General features: G+C 37.0%; 1 protein-coding gene across 2 annotated transcripts in view; it reads left to right on the top strand.

Annotated features, from left to right (window-relative positions):
• The window catches only part of LOC128657292 (gastrula zinc finger protein XlCGF26.1-like), a 486,783-nt gene that overhangs the window by 26,066 nt on the left and 433,547 nt on the right, over positions 1-27,170 (top strand). Inside the window, exons 6-7 of one of the 2 annotated variants that reach the window (XM_053711578.1) lie at positions 1,196-1,309; positions 17,515-19,295. The exons of the other annotated variant lie outside the window; for it this stretch is intronic. Of the exons in view, the coding sequence (XP_053567553.1) occupies positions 1,196-1,309; positions 17,515-18,698 (1,298 nt within the window). The 3' untranslated portion in view covers positions 18,699-19,295. Of the gene's footprint in view, positions 1-1,195; positions 1,310-17,514; positions 19,296-27,170 lie in introns of those variants that run through there. 2 annotated transcript variants of the gene reach the window in all.

Raw genomic sequence — 27,170 nt, 5'->3', positions numbered from 1 at the left:
CACACAAGTTACAGGTAAGTGTACATATATGTTGTGTCTAAGGAAAGCATTTTATAGATGAGTGCACATGTGTTGTGTCTGAGGCGTGGGGCTTATGGAGGAGTGTTAATGTAGGTTGTCTATGGGATAGACTGGTTACAGGTGAGCTTGAACCTATGTAGCCTAAGATTATCTGAGTACAGGTGAGTGTGTACAGATGTTGTTAATGAGATACGCTGGTTACAGGTGAGTGTGTTCATATGTTGTCTATGAGATACTCTGGTTACAGGTGAGTATGTACGTATGATGTCTATGAGATACGCTGGTTACAGGAGGGTGTGTACATATGGTGTAGTCTTTAAGCTAAAAAATTAGAAAGTTGAGATAACAGAAGATCTGTGTGTGAGGCGTCAGGTGGAAGCTCCAGATTATGAAACCAGTGACCGTATCAGCCCAGGTGAGTGTGCACATGTGTTGTGTCTGAAGGATGCAGATTACAGGTGAGTGTGCATGTATGTTGTGTCTGAAGGATGCAGATTACAGGTGAGTGTGCATGTATGTTGTGTCAGAGGGAGGAAGGTTACAGGTAAGTGTGCATGTATGTTGTGTCAGAAGGATGAAAGTTACAGGTAAGTGTGCATGTATGTTGTGTCAGAGGAATGAAGATTACAGGTTAGTGTGCATGCATGATGTGTCAGAGGAATGAAAGTTACAGGTGAGTGTGCATTTGTGGTGTGTCTGAGGGATGAAGGTTACAGGTGAGTGTGCATGTATGATGTGTCAGAGGGATGAAGATTACAGGTAAGTGTGCATGTATGTTGTGTCAGAGGAATGAAGATTACAGGTTAGTGTGCATGTATGATGTGTCAGAGGAATGAAGGTTACAGCTGAGTGTGCATTTGTGGTGTGTCTGAGGGATGAAGGTTACAGTTTGATGTACACATATGTTGTGTCTGAGTAATACGGTTTACAGGTAAGTGTAGAAATATGTTGTGTCTGAGGCACACAAGTTACAGGTAATGTTCATGTGTGTTGTGTCTGAGGCATGAAGGTTGCAGGCTAGTATGCACAAATGTTGTTTCTGACGCATGGGTTTTACAGGTGAATGTGTATGTTGTGCGCGTGTGTGGTTACACAGATTACAGGCGAGTATGCACATATGTTGTCTGTGAGGCATGTAGGGTACACACAATACAATTATATTCTCACTGTACAGGTCGTATGGATGTTGCATCTTCAGATGGCTCAGCCAATAAGCACAGAGGAGAATCGTATGTGTGTGATCAAATGAAGACTGAGGGGGATGAAGTTCCTATAAAATCAGCTACAGGTGATTAGTGCATATTAAAGTGCCATTATAGTAAAAATAAAAAAAGATATGCTGTAATCCATTAGAGCATGTTGTTTTAAAAGTATGGACCCTAGACTACTAGACTTTTTAACCCCAACAAATGAGTTAAATATAGAGTAGAAATACCATTCAGGACTTGCAGAGCACTGGTGATACAGAGCGGAAAACTCCACTGATCCAATCAGCAGTGCTAATTCCACAGCTGATGATTGGATCAGCAGCGTTTTCCACTTGGGGTTTACAGCAGTGCTTTGCGAGTCCCAAGTCGTATTTCTGCTCTGTGTTTGGCCCCTTTGTGTGGTTAAACACACAGTAGTGTAGGGTCAATAATCCTAAAAATACATGTTTTATTTGATTAGAGCATATAATTTTTATACTTTAATGACTCAGTAAAGGGAAAATTCTGTACTGGTGACCTTTTTGTCTCTTGTAAACAACAGTTATATTTTCTCAGATGGTTACTGTTACAGGAACTTCCCAAACACAGAGATATAAACAAACTTATTTTATTCCAATCCTTAAACAGCAAGTAACAGATTAAAATGTAACAAACCGGAGACATAGATGCAGATGTTCTAGCAATGTCTGATAAAAAAAGGCTTCAGCACAGGCTTTTATACCCTACTTCTCTCATACACACCAATTTCTACAAAGTTCCAGAATATTCTCTTACATTCTATAGTAAAAATAGGTTCGTTGTGTAAAATAAAGTGGGTGTGTTTAACAAGACATACATTTTGTGACATAAGACATTAAAGCAGTGAAGATGTGACCAGAGCTGCACACAACCTGGTACTAAGCCACATTCCATAGGGGGGAGGGGGGTTGTGTGTGAAGCTGTGATTCCAGAAGTTACTAGAAAGTGACTCTAACTAAATACATCCATAGTGTGCATACATCAGCCATATTGTGTATATACATCAGCCATATTGTGTATATACATCAGCCATATTGTGTATACATCAGCCATATTGTGTATATACATCAGCCATATTGTGTATATACATCAGCCATATTGTGTATATATCAGCCATATTGTGCATACATCAGCCATATTGTGTATATATCAGCCATATTGTGCATACATCAGCCATATTGTGTATATACATCAGCCATATTGTGCATACATCAGCCATATTGTGTATATACATCAGCCATATTGTGCATACATCAGCCATATTGTGTATATACATCAGCCATATTGTGTATACATCAGCCATATTGTGTATATACATCAGCCATATTGTGTATATACATCAGCCATATTGTGTATATACATCAGCCATATTGTGTATATTACATCAGCCATAATGTGTATATTACATCAGACATATTTTGTAGCCATATTGGCTTTATTCTCTATCATTTCCCCCTTTGATACTTTATAAGTATGACAGTTATGAGAAATATTTCTTTACTAAAGCCTTAGAAATAACTCCAATATATAGTAATCCATGATAAACAGCCATTGGGGCATATCCACAGACCCAACAATTAGAAACATTGAGAGTCTGGCCATAGGTCCCAAGAGCATGAATATAAACATTTGAGTCCCTTATTAATAAAATGTCCAAAAGTATATACATCACAAGTCCTATTTGTCCATAGTCCATCCTTAGATAAATTAATTGTCCGTGAGTCTCTCCTTGCGGCAACAGAGATGTAGATTCATTATCCTCCTTTTTCACAGGTTTTTCTCCAAAATGTCCATTAAGAGCTAATGATTATGTACAATGTTTAAGTTCTTTAAAAACCTGTATGAAAAGTGTACACGTATGTGCATATGCATTTTTCAATGGCATTGCATTCAATATCTGTAAAACAGAAACAAGTGCAAGTTAACTGTAGGTTTACATTGATCAATGTGTAAACACTAAGGCCTAGATTTAGAGTTCGGCGGTAAAAGGGCTGTTAACGCTCCGCGGGCTTTTTTCTGGCCGCACCATAAATTTAACTCTGGTATCGAGAGTTAAAACAAATGCTGCGTTAGGCTCCAAAAAAGGAGCGTAGGGCATTTTTACCGCAAATGCAACTCTCGATACCAGAGTTGCTTACGGACGCGGCCGGCATCAAAAACGTGCTCGTGCACGATTCTCCCATAGGAAACAATGGGGCTGTTTGAGCTGAAAAAAAACCTAACACCTGCAAAAAAGCAGCGTTCAGCTCCTAACGCAGCCCCATTGTTTCCTATGGGAAAACACTTCCTACGTCTGCACCTAACACTCTAACATGTACCCCGAGTCTAAACACCCCTAACCTTACACTTATTAACCCCTAATCTGCCACTCCCGCTATCGCTGACCCCTGCATTACACTTTTAACCCCTAATCTGCCGCTCCGTAAACCGCTGCAACCTACGTTATCCCTATGTACCCCTAATCTGCTGCCCTAACATCGCCGACCCCTATATTATATTTATTAACCCCTAATCTGCCCCCCACAACGTCGCCGACACCTGCCTACACTTATTAACCCCTAATCTGCCGAGCGGACCTGAGCGCTACTATAATAAAGTTATTAACCCCTAATCCGTCTCACTAACCCTATCATAAATAGTATTAACCCCTAATCTGCCCTCCCTAACATCGCCGACACCTAACTTCAATTATTAACCCCTAATCTTCCGATCGGAGCTCACCGCTATTCTAATAAATGTATTAACCCCTAAAGCTAAGTCTAACCCTAACACTAACACCCCCCTAAGTTAAATATAATTTTTATCTAACGAAATAAATTAACTCTTATTAAATAAATGATTCCTATTTAAAGCTAAATACTTACCTGTAAAATACATCCTAATATAGCTAAAATATAAATTATAATTATATTATAGCTATTTTAGGATTAATATTTATTTTACAGGTAACTTTGTAATTATTTTAACCAGGTACAATAGCTATTAAATAGTTAAGAACTATTTAATAGTTACCTAGTTAAAATAATAACAAAATTACCTGTAAAATAAGTCCTAACCTAAGATATAATTAAACCTAACACTACCCTATCAATAAAATAATTAAATAAACTACCTACAATTACCTACAATTAACCTAACACTACACTATCAATAAATTAATTAAACACAATTCCTACAAATAAATACAATTAAATAAACTAGCTAAAGTACAAAAAATAAAAAAGATCTAAGTTACAGAAAATAAAAAAATATTTACAAACATAATAAAAATATTACAACAATTTTAAACTAATTACACCTACTCTAAGCCCCCTAATAAAATAACAAAGCCCCCCAAAATAAAAAATTCCCTACCCTATTCTAAATTAAAAAAGTTACAAGCTCTTTTACCTTACCAGCCCTGAACAGGGCCCTTTGCGGGGCATGCCCCAAGAATTTCAGCTCTTTTGCCTGTAAAAGAATAAATACAATACCCCCCCCCCCAACATTACAACCCACCACCCACATACCCCTAATCTAACCCAAACCCCCCTTAAATAAACCTAACACTAAGCCCCTGAAGATCTTCCTACCTTGTCTTCACCATCCAGGTATCACCGATCCGTCCTGAAGAGCTCCTCCGATGTCCTGATCCAAGCCCAAGCGGGGGCTGAAGAGGTCCATGATCCGGTCAAAGTCTTCATCCAAGCGGGGCAGAAGAGGATCTTCCATCCGATTGAAGTCATCATCCAGGCGGCATCTTCGATCTTCTTCCATCCGGAGCGAAGCGGCAGGATCCTGAAGACATCCAGCGCGGAACATCCATCCGGACCGACGACTGAACGACGAATGACTGTTCCTTTAAGGGACGTCATCCAAGATGGCGTCCCTCGAATTCCGATTGGCTGATAGGATTCTATCAGCCAATCGGAATTAAGGTAGGAATTTTCTGATTGGCTGATGGAATCAGCCAATCAGAATCTAGTTCAATCCGATTGGCCGATCCAATCAGCCAATCAGATTGAGCTCGCATTCTATTGGCTGATCGGAACAGCCAATAGAATGCGAGCTCAATCTGATTGGCTGATTGGATCGGCCAATCGGATTGAACTTGATTCTGATTGGCTGATTCCATCAGCCAATCAGAAAATTCCTACCTTAATTCCGATTGGCTGATAGAATCCTATCAGCCAATCGGAATTCGAGGGACGCCATCTTGGATGACGTCCCTTAAAGGAACAGTCATTCGTCGTTCAGTCGTCGGTCCGGATGGATGTTCCGCGCTGGATGTCTTCAGGATCCTGCCGCTTCGCTCCGGATGGAAGAAGATCGAAGATGCCGCCTGGATGATGACTTCAATCGGATGGAAGATCCTCTTCTGCCCCGCTTGGATGAAGACTTTGACCGGATCATGGACCTCTTCAGCCCCCGCTTGGGCTTGGATCAGGACATCGGAGGAGCTCTTCAGGACGGATCGGTGATACCTGGTATGGTGAAGACAAGGTAGGAAGATCTTCAGGGGCTTAGTGTTAGGTTTATTTAAGGGGGGTTTGGGTTAGATTAGGGGTATGTGGGTGGTGGGTTGTAATGTTGGGGGGGGGGTATTGTATTTATTCTTTTACAGGCAAAAGAGCTGAAATTCTTGGGGCATGCCCCGCAAAGGGCCCTGTTCAGGGCTGGTAAGGTAAAAGAGCTTGTAACTTTTTTAATTTAGAATAGGGTAGGGAATTTTTTATTTTGGGGGGCTTTGTTATTTTATTAGGGGGCTTAGAGTAGGTGTAATTAGTTTAAAATTGTTGTAATATTTTTATTATGTTTGTAAATATTTTTTTATTTTCTGTAACTTAGATCTTTTTTATTTTTTGTACTTTAGCTAGTTTATTTAATTGTATTTATTTGTAGGAATTGTGTTTAATTAATTTATTGATAGTGTAGTGTTAGGTTAATTGTAGGTAATTGTAGGTAGTTTATTTAATTATTTTATTGATAGGGTAGTGTTAGGTTTAATTATATCTTAGGTTAGGACTTATTTTACAGGTAATTTTGTTATTATTTTAACTAGGTAACTATTAAATAGTTCTTAACTATTTAATAGCTATTGTACCTGGTTAAAATAATTACAAAGTTACCTGTAAAATAAATATCAATCCTAAAATAGCTATAATATAATTATAATTTATATTTTAGCTATATTAGGATGTATTTTACAGGTAAGTATTTAGCTTTAAATAGGAATCATTTATTTAATAAGAGTTAATTTATTTCGTTAGATAAAAATTATATTTAACTTAGGGGGGTGTTAGTGTTAGGGTTAGACTTAGCTTTAGGGGTTAATACATTTATTAGAATAGCGGTGAGCTCCGATCGGAAGATTAGGGGTTAATAATTGAAGTTAGGTGTCGGCGATGTTAGGGAGGGCAGATTAGGGGTTAATACTATTTATGATAGGGTTAGTGAGGCGGATTAGGGGTTAATAACTTTATTATAGTAGTGCTCAGGTCCGCTCGGCAGATTAGGGGTTAATAAGTGTAGGCAGGTGTCGGCGACGTTGAGGGGGGCAGATTAGGGGTTAATAAATATAATATAGGGGTCGGCGATGTTAGGGCAGCAGATTAGGGGTACATAAGGATAACGTAGGTGGCGGCGATTTGCGGTCGGAAGATTAGGGGTTAATTATTTTAAGTAGCTTGCGGCGACGTGGGGGGCAAGTTAGGGGTTAAGAAATATAATATAGGGGTCGGCGGGGTTAGGGGCAGCAGATTAGGGGTACATAAGTATAACGTAGGTGGCGGTCGGCAGATTAGGGGTTAAAAATTTTAATCGAGTGGCGGCGATGTGGGGGGAGCTCGGTTTAGGGGTACATAGGTAGTTTATGGGTGTTAGTGTACTTTAGGGTACAGTAGTTAAGAGCTTTAGAAACCGGCGTTAGCCAGAAAGCTCTTAACTCCTGCTATTTTCAGGCGGCTGGAATCTTGTCGTTAGAGCTCTAACGCTCACTGCAGAAACGACTCTAAATACCAGCGTTAGAAAGATCCCATTGAAAAGATAGGCTACGCAAATGGCGTAGGGGGATCTGCGGTATGGAAAAGTCGCGGCTGAAAAGTGAGCGTTAGACCCTTTAATCACTGACTCCAAATACCAGCGGGCGCCCAAAACCAGCGTTAGGAGCCTCTAACGCTGGTTTTGACGGCTACCGCCGAACTCTAAATCTAGGCCAAAGAATGTTGCTTTCTTTTGTTACAAGTATCACGTGCTATAACTAACAATAGCTTTTTCTGAATCACATAAGCACCTTCCCAACCAGAATGCCATGGACCTCTGTTTCTGAAAGTTTTTAAGAACCTTTAACTGATTCTGGAACTGATTCAGCCATACAGTTTGTTTTATAAACTGTTTTATTGGACCTGGAATAAATAATGTCTCCTGGATATGTTACATGCATTTCTCTACCATATTATTCATAAGGTTTTACCTGAGTTGTAGCATTGGGAGCAGAACAAATGGAAATCAGGATAGCGGGTAAATGTTGTACCCAACACTTTCCTTTATCCTGAATAGCCTTGCGTAACCTTTATTTAATAGTTCTGTTCACACCATCCCAGCTGATTGTGGAAGATAAGGTACCTGAAACCTTTGTTGTATTCCTAACAAAGCACACAAAGCCTGCATCACTTTCCTATAAAATGAGTACCTTGGTCACTTTCATGAATCCTAGGAAAACCCCAAATAGAAAATATAGATGTCCATAATGCTTGTGCAGTATTTGTCTTTAATGGAACTGCTTCTACCCACTTAGAGAAAATATCAACAACAACCAATCCATATGTGTATCCCCCTTTTGCAGGTGGCAAAGGCCTAATAAAATCAATTTGTATTGCATCCCAAGAACAAGAAGTTACTTTTTGCGTAACAGATTTTTGTCCCTTTGGCCTAGGCGCATTCTGCAAACATTCTTGTGTCACTTCCTCACAAATCTTATGTCAATTTGGGTGAAAATACTTTTTCTTTACCATGCTGTATAATTTGTCTCTCCCCACATGTCCTAACACTTCATGGTTGAATTTAACCATTTCTGTACACAAAGGATTAGGAACATATGGTAACAAATTTCCAGTCTGCCTTTACACCATAATTCTGTGTTGAATTCTTTCTAGATTTGCCTCCTGCAATTTTATCAAATCCTGTAATGTATCAGTTTTAGGATTGTCAGGTGTAACAGTTGATAAAACTAAAACTTCTTGAAGATATGGTTTACCCACCAATGCTGCTTTTCTTGCTGCCTGATCTGCAATCCTATTTACAGTTATTATAGGACTGTCTCCTGACTGATATGCCTTCACTTTTATCCTAGCACATCTTCATAGTGTATATTTTTCTATTTCAAAAAAACTCCAGTAAAATAGACCCATGCTTATAGGGTTTGTTTTGAGAATCTACCATTCCCCTTTTCTCCCAAATCGGCAAATGCAATGTCAATGCTTTGTGAACAAAACTGCTGTCTGTCTAAATATTAGTGTAACCATTAGATAACTGTATTGCCTTTTTAACATCTTCCAATTCTGCTCTTTGTGCAGACATATTTCCTGGTAAACGAAATGTATATGTGTGACCATTATTTGCATCATATACAGCAAATCCTGTATGAAAACTGCCATCTGAAAAGGATCTAGCTCTGTCTACAAAAAAATTGTTAGCCTTTTTATACCCATGTGGAATCAAAGTGAATGTAGACATTTTCTCCTGTTCCACTTGGGACATACAATCATGTACCTCGCCAGGTATCTGCATTAACTGAGGTAAAACATAAGTAGGGCTATCTGAATAGTAATTCTTTCTGCTTGCAAGCACAATACCCATTGAGCTACACGTGCAGAATGACCTGCTAAATCCTCAGCAGACCATTGTAACAATTTCAACAACGAAGGAGGCGTCTGTACAATATTTGATTCAAAGCATGTGATATGTTTGACTGTGCCAACAGCCCATGCAACAGCCATTAGCTGTTTTACACATTCAAACATCTTTCTCCACAGGTGACATCAGTTTAGAGAAGTAACCAATGGGTCTCAGTAACCCATGTTGTTTCTGCAATAACACAGCAGAGATGGATTAATCTCTAGCATAACATTGTAGAACAAAAGGTGTGAGAGGGATAGGTGATGCCAAAACAGGAGCCGTTGTAAGGAACTGTTTCAATGTGACCCATGCATTTTCTGTCTTATCTGTCCACTTAAGAATATAATTGTGTTGATCTCTCAGTAACTCTTATAATGACTTTGCCTTTCCTGCCATATCCTGAATAAAATCATGACAAAAATTAATAAGACCCAACAATTTCCGTTAATCAGTGACCGTATTGGGTCTAGGCATTTGTAATATAGCTTGAACTCTCTCTCCTTTTGGTGACCTACCCTCACTACCTACTTGGAGTCCTAAAAAAGAAACTTGAGACTGTAACAATTATACCTTAAATGGATTCATTTTCAATTCTGCCTCTTGCAGAGCCTGGCAAAGATCATGTAAAATAATAAGATGTTCCTCCCTAGTCTCAGTCTGTATCTGCAAATCATCTACATATTGTAAAATGTAATCTCCATAATTTCTCTGCCAGCACCTTATGGCAATAAAATGGTGAAAACCCATAGGTAATTGTCACAGTTCCTCTTCAGGAACAGGGGTTGGGTTTCTATTCAAATATTTAAATTCTCCCAAAGAAGGAAAATTCTTTCAGACCAATTTTGGATCTGAAAACTTTAAATCGATTTTTAAAAGTCCCAACTTTCAAGATGGTGCCTATAAGGACTATTCTGCCTTTTGTTCAGCAAGGTCACTTTATGTCCACAATAGACTTAAACAGGCCCATTTATCAAAGGGCTTGCGGACCTGATCCGAAACTGCGGATCAGTTCCGCAAAACCTCGCTAAACACAAGAGCTGCTGGTGCATCGCCGCCCCCTGCTGACTCGCGGCCAATCTGCCGCCAGCAGGGAGGTGTCAATCAACCCGATCGTATTCGATCGGGTTGATTTCTGGCGATTCCTGTCTGCCTGCTCAGAGCAGATGGACAGGGTTATGGAGCAGCGGTCTTTGTGACCGCTGCTTCATAAGTTGTGTTTCTGGCGAGTCTGAAGACTCGCCAGCAACACGGCCCTTCAAGCTCTGTACGGAGCTTGATAAATGAGCCTGAAAGAGACAGTCTAGTATAAATTAAACTTTCATTATTCAGATAGGACTTTTAATTTTAATCAACTTTCCAATTTACTTTTATCATCAAATTTGCTTTTTTCTCTTGGTATTCTTAGTTTAAACTAAACATAGGTAGGGTCATATGCTAATTTCTAAGCCTTTAAAGGGCTGCCTCTTATCACATGCTTTTTAAATCTCTTTTCAACACAAAGAGACAGAAAGTACACGTGGGCCATATAGATAACACTGTGTTCAGGCATAGGGGGTTATTTAAGATTTAGCACAAAACAATGATAAATTTAAGACAATAGATAATAAACAGTCACAGTCATGTGATCAGGGGGCTGGAAGAAGGTTCCTAGATACAAGGTAATCACAGAGGTAAAAAGTATATTAATATAACTGTGTTGGTTATGCAAAACTGGGGAATGGGTAATAAAGGGATTATCTATCTTTTAAAACAATAACAATTCTCTGGTAGACTGTCCCTTTAAAATCACTATCAATTTCTGAGATTCACTTTTCTAGACAAACATTACCAATTTATCGCTCTTCCATTTGGCCTAGCAACAGCTCCGAGAATATTCTTAAAGGTTCTAGGTGCCCTTCTATCTGTATTTAGAGAGCAGGGTATTGCAATGTTTCCTTATTTGGACGATATCTTGGTACTAACTCAATCTTTTCATTTAGCAGACTCTCACACGACACAACTATTGTTTCTTTGAAGACTTGGTTGGAGGATCAATTTACCAAGGAGTTTCTTGATTCCTCAGACAAAGGTCACCTTTTTAGGTTTCCAGATAGATTCAGTGACCATGACTCTATCCCTAACAGAAAAGAGACAATTGAAATTGGTTTCAGCTTGTCTAAACCTTCAGTCCCTATCATCCCCTTCAGTCGCCATGTGTATGGAAGTGTTAGGTCTCATGATTGCATCATTGGACGCGATCCCCTTTGTTTGTTTTCATATGAGACCTCTATAACTTTAAATTATAACTTTAAAAGTTACACTAATGGTGCAAGGATTACACTCAGATATCCCAACTGATATTCTTAAATCACAATGCACAACTTTCTCTGACTTGGTGGTTAAACCACCACTTTATTTTTCAAGGGGCCTCATTTGTTCATCCTACCTGGTCTGTAATCACAACAGATGCAAGTCTTACAGGTTGGGGAGGTGTCTGGGGGTCTCTGACAGCACAAGGAGTTTGGAATCCTCAAGATACAAGGTTACTAATCAATATCCTGGAACTCCGTGCTCTATTCAGAGCTCTTAAGGCTTGGCCTCTATTAAAGAGACAACCTTACATTGGTTTTCAGGCAGACAATATCACAACAGTGGCGTATGTCAATCATCAAAGGGGACTCACAGTCTCCTAGCAATGAAAGAAGTATCTGGAATACTTTTTTTGGGCGGAATCCAATTCTTGTTTAATCACTGCGATTCATATCCCAGGTATAGACAACTGGTAAGTGGATTATCTCAGCCGTCAATCTCTACATCCGGGGTAGTGGTCTCTCCATCCAGATGTGTTCTATGAACTTGTACAGATGTGGGGCCTTCCAGAAATAGATCTGATGGCCTTTCATTTGAACAAGAAACTTCCCAGGTATCTCTCAAGGTCCAGGGATCCTCAGGCGGAAATTTTAGATTCTCTAGCAGTACCTTGGTCTTATCAGCCTGCTTACATTTTTCCCCTCTGGTTCTACTTCCAAGAGTGATCTGAAAGATCATTATGGAACAATCTTATCTGTTTCTGATAGCCCCAGCATGGCCTCACAGGATTTGGTATGTAGACCTTGTAAAAATGTCCAGTTGCCCGCCTTGACCTCTTCCTCTAAGGCCAGACCTTCTATCTCAAGGTCCATTCTTCCATCCAGATATCAAATCTCTGAACTTAATGATATGGAAATTGAACGTTTAGTCTTAAGTCGTAGAGGTTTAGAGACATTAAAACAGGGAAGATGTGACAAGAGCTGCACACAACCTGGTACTAAGACACATCCCATAGGGAGGAGGGGGATTATATGTGAAGCTGTGATTCCAGAAGTTACTAGAAAGTTGTTCTAAATACATCCATATTGTGCATACATCAGCCATACTGTGTATATACATCACCCATATTGGCTTTATTCTCTATTAGGTTGATGTCTCTGAGATAGGAGCTGGTGCGGTCTTGACACAAAGGGACCCTTCCATGTGCAAAATGCACCCAGTAGCCTTCTTTTCCAAATGATTCTCCCCTGCAGAGAGGAATTACGATGTGGGAAATAGTAAACTTTTAGCCATTAAGATGGCACTTACTGAATTGCGACATTGGCTAGAGGGTACTGCTAACCCCATATAAATCCTTACTGATCATAAGAACCTGACGTATTTGGAAACTGCTCTCCGTCTCAATCCAAGACAGGCCATATGAGCCTTATTCTTCTCTCGTTTTAACTTTGTGGTCTCCTATCTTCCTAAAACCAAAAATAAGAAGGCAGACGCCTTGTACCACCAGTTTCCCCACTGATTCATCTGAAACCCCTGTTGAGCATATCATTCCTCCCTCCTGTGTGATTAGTCAACTCAGCACATCTTCTCAAAAGACTGCAGCAGGCACAAAATAGAAAACGTCCCCAGGCTCCTACTGCTTCTGATATCCTCTTTGTGCCCACAAGTCTCTGTACTCCTGTGCTGTCCTGGGCTCATGACAGCAAATTGTCCGGTCAACCTGGTTTGGTGCGAACCTTTAAACTTCTCTCTTAATATATAAAACTTGAGAGCTTCAAACATTTAAAAACTAATTAATATAGTTCAAATAATAAAATCTGAATAAATACCCATTAAGGTTAAACTAGTAAATATAATACAACATTTAACAAATCTAATGGTATTATTTGTATAATCTGTAAAAATGTTCTTCAGTTAGAAAAGGGTTAAAGGGATAGTCTAGTCCAAAATAAACTTTCTTGATTCAGATGGGGCATGTAATTTTAAAAAACTTTTCCATTTACTTTAATCACCAATTTTGCTTTGTTCTTTTGGTATTCTTAGTTGAAAGCTAAACCTAGGAGGTTCATATGCTAATTTCTTAGACCTTGAAGACTGCCTCTTATATGAATGCATTTTGACAGTTTTTCACCACTAGAGGGTGTTAGTTTATGTGTATCATATAGATAACACTGTGCTCACGCACTTGGAGTTACCTAGGAGTCAGCACTGATTGGCTAAAATGCAAGTCTGTCAAAAGAACTGAAATAAGAGGGCAGTTTGCAGAGGCTTAGATACACGGTAATCAAAGAGGTAAAAAGTGTATTAATATAACTGTGTTGGTTATGCAAATTTAGGGAATGGGTAATAAAGGGATTATCTATTTTTTAAAACAATAAACATTTTTATGTAGACTGTCCCTTTAAGTTTTATTTTCTTTAATTAAAGATGTGTCTTTAAATAGATTGGAGGCAGATTAGCTTGTAAAGCAGTGAACAAGTGCAGTAGCCCCACATGAAATGTGTCTGCTGTTGCGGCCTAGAGTCAACTTTTTTTTCTTTAATTACTTTTCTTCCGTTGTTTGTTGTTTTTATACTGCACCTACAAATCTGACTTGATTTTGAAGCATCCTGACTTAAGAATATTTTGTTTGGGGACTTATGGTGAGCTAGAACCATTCTTCTTGTCTTTATGGCCTACCATGTAGTCCGATATTCAAGAGTATTTCAAAGACTGTCAGACATGTGTCATCAACAAGACACCTCGATCCTTACCTCATGGTCGGCTTCAACCCCTGTACATACCAAAGCAGCATTGGACACACATTGCCATGTATTTTGTTGTGAATCTACCTCCTTCCAACAACAATACAGTAATTTGGCTTGTAGTGTATCAGTTTTCTAAGCTTGCCATTTTGTACCTTTAGCCAAGTTGCCTACTGCCCAAGAATTGGCAGATCTGTTACTCTCCCATGTGATTCGACTACATGTCATTCCTGTGAATATTGTCTCTGACAGAGGTCCTCAATTTGTTTCTGCCTTATGGAGAGGTCTATGCAAACTGCTTGGTACTACTGTCTCCTTGTCCTCTGGTTATCACCCTCAAACAAATAGGCAGACGGAAAGAACAAACCAAGACCTAGAGGCTTATCTCAGAGCTTATGTAAATTTACAGCATTCCAACTGGTCTGAATTGCTACCCTTAGCAGAACTTGCTAAGAACAGCCACTGGCATTCTTCTCTTCGATGTTCTCATTTTCAAGCAGCTGCCGGTTACCAGCCTTGTGTCTTTCCTCTTTCTGCTCCTTCTGTGAGGGTCCCCGCTGCTGAACATTGGTTTTCTGACCTTACTGCTCATTGGCATGAAATACGCTCTCAGTTATGCATGGCTGTCTCCAGGTACAAGGCTTTTGCTGGTCAACATTGAACTGTGAATTGTTCCTGGGTTCCTACCTGTGATGTGCATGCTCCTTCCCTTGTCTCCAGCTTCCATGCTGGTCACCACTCTAAGCCAGCCTAGGGTCCCGAAGGTACTCTTTGGGGGAGGCTATGTCATGCCGCCGCCTCGCTCCCTGATTATTCTACTGCTTAACCCTTTTGATACCCAGAAACATGTCTGCCTCCTTGTTACTGTACCCTGCATTGCCTGGTGAGCATTCCTTTCTAATTACCTATAAAAAAAAAACAATGGCAAAGCCATGCAAATGGGATCCTAGTGAAGCTTTTAAAACCATTGTTGTAAAAGCCATGGTTCATTTTGTTATTTTGTATTGTATTTGTATACATTTTGCATTAGTTGCAGAAAGTAACATAATCAGTATGAATCAATAACTGGATAAGTGTAGGAACCAAAATTCACCTGCATTGTTTCAGGGAGGGAGACGCTCAAGGTTCTCTATAAAAATCCAAAGGATTATTTGCATTAAATGGGCCCTGACGAAGCCTCAGCACAAGGTGAAATGATTGTTGGCTTATTTTGTTTTGCTATTCTCCAGTGAAGGACTCCAGCTTGTATATATATTTGACAGCACTTGTTTATAGTGCCACCTGATCATCTGTGATAATAAATCTACCACCTACTCTAGCTGAGGTCCTTACTTGCTGGGGTAGTTGTGCTGGTATATCCAACATCTTTGCAGCTAGGATTAGCGGAGTGCTCCGTCTACTGACCACCTCGATACCATGCCCCTGCCCCCGGCTTAGAATTGAAGCCTTAAACCGATGGAATTCCACAGCGTGTAGCCCAAAGGTATGGATTTATGTCCCAACATCATCCAATAATCACCTAATTTTTAAGGGCAAGGAGATGGCAGACACTGTGATTGGAAGTAGTTTCTTTTATATTGTTCAAACCCTGTGCGAGCACAGCATCATATACAAATATTTTGGACTTGATTGTAAAGAGCCTTATCTAAGTTACTTCCAGGACAGCTCCTCTTGGCTAGCGTCATTTCTGTGACATTTTGCTATACTAAATTCTTTAACTTTTGTATGGATTTATATGATGTACATATACTCAAGTGATTTTCATAAATGTATTTTATAAAAAGGTGTTTTATGCATGAGTGATTTCAAAAGCTCCCTATGTGTTCTTTTTATTATTTATACATGAAGTTTCAGGACTTTAAGGGGTTAATCATACACCCATTTTTAGTAGTTTTTTATTTTTGTTAAGAAAGTCATTGTTTTTAATCACAGGAGAATACACACTTGAAACATATTAAGAAAATACATAGTGTGCTATTATGTGTATTCCTTTTAGTCAGTCTTGCACTGATTTGTAATGCAGAAAAGAACAGCCATTTATATGTAATCTAATAAGGAGAAAAGAGGTTACTGTACCTTCAAAGGGACAGTCTACTTGAAAAGTGTTATTGTTTAAAAAGATAGATAATCCCTTTATTACCCATTCTCAAGTTTTTTGCATAACCAACACTGATCTATTAATACACTTTTTACCTCTGATTACCTGTATCTAAACCTCTGCTTAGCTGTACTGAGACTGCTTCTTATCTCAGTGCATTTTAACCAATTAGTGCTGGTTCCTGCGTAACCATTATTGTTCTCCACTGGAGCGAGCACAATGTTATATATATGCCACACATGAACTAGCTCTGTCTGGCTGTAAACAAAATAATAAAAATCCCTGAGATAAGAGGCCGCCTGTAGGCACTTAAAAACAGGCAAATTTAGAGGTTATAAAGAATAGTAATATAACAATGTTAGTTATGTGAAGCTGTGTAATGGGTAGTAAAGGCATTATTTATCTTTTTAAACAATAAAAAAAATCAAGTAGACTGTGTCAATTCTATTATTATTTAATATTAAAAACTTTAAAGGTTTGAAATTAAGTAGTTTTAAGGTACTTTAAGAATTATTAATCATTAGTTTAGAAAATTTACATTTAACTACACTAAGAATGCATATAGTGCCTAGAGTTCCAACATTACAGCATGTAGCGCAGGAGAAACAAGCTTTACAAAGTAAATAAAGAGGCATTATGAGGGCAAATAAAAGCACCATTTGTGCACACATGTAATAGTTATAAAGCACAGTTGTGTGACTAAATATTTTAATTACATTAAAAACTGAATTAATTCCAGAAATATCTATTTGCTAATGTTCTCTACATAGATTTTTTAAACATTATACATTACTTTTTATATGAAATGATAATCTGATGTGAAGGATGTGAAGGAAATCTTCATTACAAATAAAAACATGTGGTATAAATGAAACATGAATAAAACTGAATACTTTGTGCATACAAGTAATAGTTATAAAGAGTAGTTTTAAAACTCAAATAATTAAATTACTAAAATTGCCTTGAAAACTATTTTAAAAGGTCTAAATATATTTAAAAAAAAATAGGTATACATTATAACTGCATTCATTTCTATTTATTTCAATAATTTACAAATATTGGATGCTGGAGAGTATATAAAAATATTACCTAATGTCCGGTAAACTACCCCTAATCCTTAGCACGGAGGCTGGTGAAAGGTGTAGGAGTCATAGCTGGGTGCCTCCCCTTGTAGAGGACACTCAGAACACTTAAAATGCTCTCAGGATAAAAACATGTAATTAATAAATAACGTTACTCTTATTGTATTTTTTATCAACAGGTATATTTACAAACTGCAGTAATCCTAATTATGACCAGAGTGCTGATACTTCTTTTAATCTTCTTCAAAATAAGAGAAGCCACATGGGAAACTTATGTTCTGAATCTGGAAAATCTTTTACCTTGAAATCAGCTCTTGGTAATCGTGTGAAAATTCATACAGAAAAGAAAGTATTTTCATGTTCTCACTGTGGGAAATGTTTTACTCTGAAATCACATTTTATTACGCATCAGAAAATTCATACAGGGGAGAAAGCATTTTCATGTTCTGACTGTGGGAAATTTTTTACTCGGAAATCAAATCTTATTAATCATCAGAAAATTCATATAGGAGAGAAAGCTTTTTCATGTTCTGACTGCGGCAAATGTTTTATTCGGAAATCAAATCTTATAGATGATCAGAAAATTCATATAGAAGAGAAAGCATTTTCATGTTCTGACTGTGGCAAATGTTTTAATGTGAAATCAAATCTCATAAAGCATCAGAAAATTCATACAGGAGAGAAAGCATTTTCATGTTCTGAGTGTGGCAAATGTTTTACTCTAAAATCATATCTCATTAAGCATCAGATAATTCATACAGGGAAGAAAGCATTTTCATGTTCTGACTGTGAGAAATGTTTTACTGAGAAATCCCATCTTATTAGGCATCAGAAAATTCATACACGGGAGAAAGCATTTTCATGTTCTGACTGTGGGAAATGTTTTACTCAGAAATCAGAACTTATTAGGCATCAGAAACTTCATACAGGAGAGAAAGCATTTTCATGTTCTGAGTGTGGCAAATGTTTTACTCTAAAATCATATCTCATTAAGCATCAGATAATTCATACAGGGAAGAAAGCATTTTCATGTTTTGACTGTGAGAAATGTTTTACTGAGAAATCCCATCTTATTCGGCATCAGAAAATTCATACAGGGGAGAAAGCATTTTCATGTTCTGACTGCGGGAAATGTTTTACTCAGAAATCACATCTTAATAGACATCAAAAACTTCATACAGGGGAGAAAGCATTTTCATGTTCACACTGTGGGAAATGTTTTACTCTGAAATCACATCTTAATAGACATCAAAAACTTCATACAGGAGAGAAAGAATTTTCATGTTCTGACTGTGGGAAATGTTTTACTCGGAAATTATATCTTATTACTCATCTGAAAATTCATATTAAAGGAAATATGTGAAATCAGCACTTGAGTATGACACAGTTGTCACCTGCACAATGTCTATAGTACTTATAACTACATGTCGTCCTCTGTGGTACCCACTTTTGGGACAGTTTGAGGCCCTTCTGTACCTCAAGCGCTTATAAGATGGCTCTGGGGATTAGGTTTCCATAGCCAAGTGATCATATGGCACACAAAAAAATGTGTTTTATTTCAGTAAAGGTTCATATAAGGGGGGCCATATGTGTAGATCAAAGTTAGATAAAAAAAAATATCAAAAGGCCCTTATTTATATGTTGATAAATCCAACTTTGAAATGTAGGTACTGTTTGAGGACATTATAGTAAGCTGATCACTGAGGTGACAATATTTCCCTAGCTGGAATTTAAATTGACCAGGTGTATACGTTAGCATCGGCTAAATAAAATGCATTGTGCTGAAATATAACAAAAATTAAAAAAATATATATTTTGATTTTCAAATACTAATTTTTATTGGCAAACTCTAAATTATTCTCCTTTTCTTCTTATTTTACAATGGTTACCTAATACAGTCACATTGTATTGTTTACAACTGTGTTTATTAAAATTGTAATAAAAATATAATTTTTTCACACCTGTTTAAGATTTCTCACACATCATGATATTTAAATAAAATAAAGGTACAGTGTGAATCTGCAGGGTCTGCTGAAAAAAACAATGTATAGTTTAGATTGGTTTCTCACTGAAAAAATTACTTTGAGCACTACTTAAATGTGAGCAGCATCTAAAAGCTCTGAAACTGCTCAGCACAGGGTGTGAAAGGTACATTAAACAGTTTTTGAATGTAATATAAGATATTTAATTATGTGTATTAAAACTACTTTTCAATAGGCTTCCATTATTTATTTTGCCCCCTTCCCTGTAATATAACTCTGAAATTGTTCATTTTCTAATTCCCTTGAGTTTCTGGAAAGTAATAGCCATGTAGAAACCTATGCCTTTGTTTTCTGTTCTGCTGAAAATAATTAGGGACAGATACAGGGCCAGATTAAGGCTCTCGCTTGAGCATTAATTGTACTAGAAGTAAGCTTTTTGCGCTTGTTGGGTTGCGCTCATATTACGAGTTGAAAGTAAACTGTTTTGGTTTTCGTGCTAACCCGACAAGCGCAAAAAGCTAAAGTTAGAATACCACGTACGCGTACACCTATTACCCCCTAGAAAACAATGGAGAAAAAGTGGGGGGGAAACACTCTTGTGCAAACACAATTGCATATTCTCATTTGTGCTAACTCGACATGACAATATGAATATTTCACATTCTAATGTTCTTCACATATAAGAATATGTTCCATTTATTCATAAATATTTCTATATATATATATCTGATGATATTTTGGTACAATGTATAGCTATTCCAATATATATATATATATATATATATATATATATATAGACATATACAGGTATATATTGGAATATCTATTTAGAAATACTTTAAACATATTCTGCTATGTGGAGAACATTGGAATGTTAAATATTTACAGTAAATACACAGTATAACACTATTAAATATGAATATTGCATAAATATGCTTTTGCATGTTTTCATCTAATTAACTACAAAGGGCTCCAATGCACTTATATATAAGTCTATATATGTGTGCATATGTATTTATGTGTATATATGTAAATATATATATATATATATATACACACACACATATATATATATATACATATATACACGTTGATAGGAGTAGCCGTGTTAGTCCAGAGATTTAGATATCAAAATAACAAGAGTATTGCATTGAGCAATGATACTTTTTTATTGGGCTAACTATACACTTATAAGTTGACAAGCTTTTGGAAGAGTTCCTTCCTTTATCAAGTCTGGAGCAATACTCCAGACTTGATAAAGGAAGGAACTCTTCCGAAAGCTTGTCAACTTATAAATGTATAGTTAGTCCAATAAAAAAAATATCATTGCTCAATGCAATACTCTTGTTATTTTGATACATATATATATATATATATATATATATATATATATATATACATATTTAGACATGTATATGTATGTATCTCTATGTTAAAGCCCTTTGCCTGTTTTATTTAATACCCAAGACCTCATATTTTTATGCCCTTATAACTTTTTTGGTGCAATATTTTTTTTTTAAAATAATTTTTATTAGATGGTGTTATATTTTGTAATGTATTTTTTATGCGTTTTGTGCAACTTTTATGTTTTGCGAAACAGTTAACCAGACCTCTGAAGTCTTGGTAATCATTCTAGTATAAATTGCGATTGCGCTCAAGCTATTGCTTTTACTTTCAACTTGTAATTCCCGTGGCTAGCCCAATGAGCGTAAACCCCTTATCTCAGTGTGCAAACAATAGCTGTGTTGAATATAGACTTTGAACTCTGTTAAAAATAGTTACTTTAACACTGTACACTGACTTAGATTGCATTACACTATCTGTCCATAATTATCTTCAATAGATGAGATTAGAACATGGAAACCCTGGTTTTTGTGGTGCAGCTTGTCTGTTCACTTGCAAATAACAATTGTGCTTTTAAAAATGTTACCAGTTCCCAGCTGCAGACGTACAGCTTCTGCCACCTCCTTGTCTCTCCATAACTAAGTTTTTTTTCCCCAGTCTTAAAAAGGAGGCAAATAAGTATCTGGTGAACCTAATAATCTTAAAGGGACATGAAATCCAAACATTTTCTTTAGGTTTAGATAGAATACACAATTTTAAACAACTTTCAAATTTACGTCTATTATCTAATTTTTTTTATATCCTTTGTTGGAGAGCATACATAGGAAGGCTCAGGAGCAGGAGTTTTATGTTCCTTTAATTAAACTCATTCTACCTAGTAGAAAACCTAAACTAGGTTGTCGCAGTCTACCTGTTAGTGGGATGGAGAATAGGCTGACTGTGCTCTTCCGAATACTCCACCCCATGGACCCCAAAGGCACACACAGAAACACAATGCAATAAACAATTAGTAGCTTTCCCTGGGGCTATATGCTATTCCAGGGTAGAAACTATACAAAAATCTGGGTCCTAAGTACACACAATTTATTACCTTATTGCCTCTCTTTCTTGATGCATCAGTTCCTACTGAGCATGTGCAAGCGTTCACAGCAGAGGTGGAACTAACATTGGTGCAGAAGGTGCAGTGGCACCAGGGCCCAAGAGTTGGGGTGCCCATAGCAACCAGTCTATACATAGATGTGTGCAGAATGTGTACAATCCTAATGCTGGGGAGCCTTTTATTAGCGCAGATAGCAGGTCTATCTTCTCTGTCTATCCTCAAAATCATTATATAGAACGCCATGTACAGTAAATTATTACTATTGCTTACTACTGAGTTACCTTTGTGGGGGGCCCAAAACATTTTTGCACTAGGGTCTTCTGTTGAGTAGGTCCGCTACTGGTTCACAGTATAAATATCTATTTCTTTCATGTAATTAGCAAGAGTCCATGAGCTAGTGACGTATGGGATATACATTCCTACCAGGAGGGGCAAAGTTTCCCAAACCTTAAAATGCTTATAAATACACCCCTCACCACACCCACAATTCAGTTTTACAAACTTTGCCTCCCATGGAGGTGGTGAAGTAAGTTTGTGCTAGATTCTACGTTGATATGCGCTTCGCAGCAGGCTGGAGCCCGGTTTTCCTCTCAGAGTGCAGTGAATGTCAGAGGGATGTGAACAGAGTATTGCCTATTTGAATTCAATGGTCTCCTTCTACGGGATCTATTTCATAGGTTCTCTGTTATCGGTCGTAGAGATTCATCTCTTACCTCCCTTTTCAGATCGACGATATACTCTTATATACCATTACCTCTACTGATTCTCGTTTCAGTACTGGTTTGGCTATCTACTATATGTAGATGAGTGTCTTAGGGTAAGTAAGTCTTATTTTATTATGACACTCTAAGCTATGGTTGGGCACTTTCTATGTAAAGTTCTAAATATATGTCTTTAAACTTATATTTGCCTTGATTCAGGATAATCAGTATTCCTTTAAAATTCAGACTGTCAGTTTCATTATTTGGGATAATGCATTTTAATTCAATTTATTTTTCTTTACCTTGAAAATTTTCAATTGATCATTTTTCCCTGTGTGCTGTTAGGTTCGCGGGGGCAGAAAATGTTTCTTTTTATTGCGTCATTCTTGGCGCGGACTTTTTTGGCGTAAAAATTTCGTCATTTCCGGCGCCGTAGTTGACGCCGGAAGTTGTATTCTGTTAATACGTCATTTTTGACGCATGTGTATTCAGACATCTTTTTGCGCCAAAAAATGTCGGCGTCGGTTCTGGCGTCAGAGGATGTGGCGTCATACTTGGCGCCAAATATATGGGCATTGTATTTAGCGCCAATAATGTGGGCGTCATATTTGGCGCCAAAAAATGTGGGCGTATTGTTTGTTTCACTTTTTTCCTCACATTATTTAAACCTCACTTTTTTATTGCTTCTGGTTTCTAGAAGCTTATTATTTTGCATTCTTTTCCCATTCCTGAAACTGTCATTTAAGGAATTTGATAATTTTGCTTTAAATATTGTTTTTTTCTATTACATATTGCAAGATTTCACTGTTCCTGTTTCAAAAAAATCTAAGAGGATTCCTGTTGACTGAGTTCAGTCCTACCAAAGCTAAGTTCATTTATTTTAAATGTTATGAATGTTTATCTTTAGCTATGGTTTGTAATAAGTTATCATGATAAACTTTTACATGCAGAATCCTTTAGTATTTATGCTTTATATATTGCCATTCTTTTTACATCTTATGTACAAGAAATATTTAGAAGATTTATAAGAAATATTTTTCTGATTCTATTTTAAAGGCTTTGTCTGACATCGTGCCTTCTAATAAAATTTTTAGGTCTTTTTCAAACTTCTTTTTTTATTGAAGTTTCAAATGACCAACAACATACTGATTTATCCTTCTCTGATGATGTTTTTTCTCATTCAGAATTTTCTTCATCAGATATTGACACTAACAAATCTACTTTTTTTCTTTTTTTTTATTAAAGTACATTTGTTCTTTGTTGAAAAGGTGTTGATTATTTTGGATATTAAGGTAACTAGTTCTTTTTCAAGACTAGCTAACACTATTTCTGCTTATTTATTCTTCTGTGTTTTCAGAGGTTTTTTTTCCAATTCCTCATACTAGGGAATGGAATAGGCTGAGAATTTTCTTTTATTCCTTCTTCAAAGGTTTTAAACTATATTCTTTGCCGGCAGTTAAATTCAATTTGGAGGGTTCTCCAATTTATTGGGGCTATCTCTACTCCTACTAATTATGCTATTGTTTCTATAGCAAAATAGTATTTATTTTCCTTTAGATGGTTGTATCTTATTTATGGAAAATTATTTAGTTTCAGGTACTTTTCTTGGACCTGTGATTTATTTGGATGTTGCAATTGCTTCATTTTTTCTGTTTACTTTAAGATTAAGTATCAGATTATGATTTATTTTAGCATTGTTAAAGGGACAACATTTACTAGACTAGGTGCTGTTGCATTTGTCTTGTTGCTGTATGCAAGTCCACTGTATTGACTGGTCCTTTAACTGGACTATCATGCTAATAATTTAATTTGTGTCTTCATTTTATTGAATATTTTCGCAAATGAGGTTTAATCTATGTCTTTAGCTGTTTTAGCTAGAAGAATTTTGTGATTTCTAAAAATCCATATTTCTTTTGTTCTAAGATAATCAATTATTTGTTTTATAATTGGATTCAATTCTTAACTGTTACTCTGGGCTTCAAGATTGAGTTCTAAGACTAAAACTTTAAGCTTATTCTAGTTTGGTTGTTCTTATTAAGGAACGAATTCCTGAATTCTTTCCCAAGTAACATGTTTTTAATTGGAAATTTTTCAGTTTGAAATCAGCTCCCTAAAATTGCGATGTACGTGCCGTATTCCAGCTTGGCTGGCAAGGGGCAGGTTAAGACTTTTTTGAAATTTATTTGGTTCTATTCGGTCCAAATTTCTTTGATTTTATTCCAGTAAGGCTAACACTTTAAGTGTGTTTCGGTCCTATATATTTTGGGTACTGTTGAAGCATGGCTGATCACCTGTGGGGTTCAAGCGCTGCTCAGACCTGGAATCTTCTGGGGTATTTCTTCCAGTTCCATTTTTAGGAACTGGGTTTTGGAGTTTTATTCAAACTATTCTGCCTTTTTTTTTTTTTTTTGGTCAGTGATAGCATTATTTGTTTTCATTAGATACAATAAATGCATATTTTCATTTTTCTGTTTTCATTCAGATTATTTTCTGAGGATGCGGAATCTCATATGATTCACTTTGTTCTTCAGGACATAGTTAGAGGATCTTTTTTTCAAAAGCTCTTGATTCCTCTCACAAGGGTCACCTTTTTTAGGTTTCCAGATAGTTTGTGTCACTGTCTTTGTCTCTATCAGACAAGGGACAATTTTATTGTGTTCCGTCTGTCGGTACCTTTATTCTCTATTATTTCCTTCAGTTGCTATATATGCATAGAAGTTTTAGGTCTTATGGCCACAGCATTGGATTCAATTCCCTTTGCTCATTTTCAATAGAAAGAACCTTTCCAGTTTTTTATGCTGAATTATGGTGCAGGGATTCTAGGATTTCATATTTTAAATCTTCGAATCCTGATATTTATCTCTCTTGATTTGGTGGTTAAGATCACCATCATTTAGTTATACAGGTCTCTTCGTTTCTTTCAACCTGGACCATGATCTCTACAGATGTGAGTCTTTTTGGTTGGGAGGCTGTCTGAGGATCTCTGTCAGCACAAGGGGTTTGGAAATCTCAGGAGGCGAGATTACCATTTGACATTCTAGAACTCCGTGCTTTCTCAGAGTTTTTCAGTTAGTTTCTTTTTGAAGAAGAGACGTTTATTGTTTTTCAGACAATATCACAACTATGGTGTATGTCAATCATCAGGGTAGGACTATCAGTCCTTAGGCTGTGACAGAAGTGTCTCGGATATTAGCTTGGGCTAAATCCAGCTCCTATCTAAATTCTGTGTTTTTTTTCCCAGGTATAGATATTTGGGAAGCGGATTATCTCTGTTAATCAAGCTTTACTTCCGGGAGAATGGTCTCTCTTACCCAGATATGTTTTTCAATTTTTCAGATGTGAGCATTTCTAGAAATAGATCTGTTGGCATCTCATCTGAATAAAGAACTTCCCAGGGGCCTATTCAGGTCCGGGGATCTTCAGGCGGAAGTAGTGTACGCATTGACATTTCTTTGGAATTATCTTTTTGCCTATTTCTTTCCGCCTCTAGTTCTTCTTCCAAAGTGATTTCCAAAATTCTTATGGAGTATTTGTTTGTTATGCTGGTGGCTCCAGCATGGCCTCTCAGGTTTTGGTATGCGGTTCTCATTCGGATGGCCAGTTGCCAACCTTGGACACTTCCGTTTAAACCAGACCTTCTTTCTCAAGGCCCATTTTTTCCATCAGGATCTCAAATCATTAAATTTGAAGAGATGGAGATTGAACGCTTGGTTTTTAGTCATAGAGGTTTTTCTGACTCATTGATTAATACTATGTTTCAGGCTCGTAAATCTGTCTCTAGAAAGATTTATTATTGAGTCTGGAAGACCTACTTTTCTTGGCATTCTTTTAAAATTCATAGAATTTTATTATTTTTTCAGGTTGGTTTGGATAAGGTTTTGTCTTCAGTTCTTTGTTAAGACAAATCTCTACTCTTTCTGTTCTTTTTTCACAGAAAGATTGCTAATCATCCTGATATTCATTGTTTTGTACAGGCTTTGGTCCGTATCAAGCCTGTCATTAATTCAATCTCTCCTCTTTGGAGTCTCAATTTGGTGCTGAGGGCTTTACAGGCTCCTCCGTTTGAAACTATGCATTTTCTGAACATTAAATTACTTTCTTGGAAAAGTATTGTTCCTTTTGGTTATTTCTTCTGCTAGAAGAGTTTTTGAGTTATCTGCTCTTTTTTGTGAATATCCTTTTCTGATTTTTCATCACGTTAAGGCAGTGTTACTTCCTGATTTTCATCATTTTGTTCAGGTTTTGTTTTCGTATCAAACCTGTCAAGCCAATTTCTCCTCCTTGGAGTCTTAATTGGGTTCTGAAGGTTTTTCAGGCTCTTCTATTTGAGCATATGCTTGCTCTGGACATTAATTACTTTCATGGAAAGTATTGTTCTTTTTGGACATCTCTTCAGCTAGAACAGTTTTTGAATTATCTGTTCTTTCTTGTGAATCTCTTTTTTCTGATTTTTTTCATCAGGATAAGGTGGTTTTTGCTGTCCTCATTTCAATTCTTACCTAAAGTTGTAAATTCTAACAAACATTAGGGAGGAATTATTGTTTTCCTAAGACTTCTTTGGTGAGATTCTTACTTTCTTTGGATATGGTAAGAGTTTTTGAAAATCTATGTTGAAGCTATTTAGATTTCAGATAGACTTCTAGTCTATTTTTTATCTTTTCTGGTTTTAGGAAGGTCAAAAGCTTCTGCCATTTATTTGGCATTTTGCT

The sequence above is a fragment of the Bombina bombina genome, chromosome 4, assembly GCF_027579735.1.
Source record: "Bombina bombina isolate aBomBom1 chromosome 4, aBomBom1.pri, whole genome shotgun sequence".
In the NCBI taxonomy this organism is placed as follows: domain Eukaryota; kingdom Metazoa; phylum Chordata; class Amphibia; order Anura; family Bombinatoridae; genus Bombina; species Bombina bombina.
This window is presented reverse-complemented; position numbering and strand designations above follow the sequence as displayed.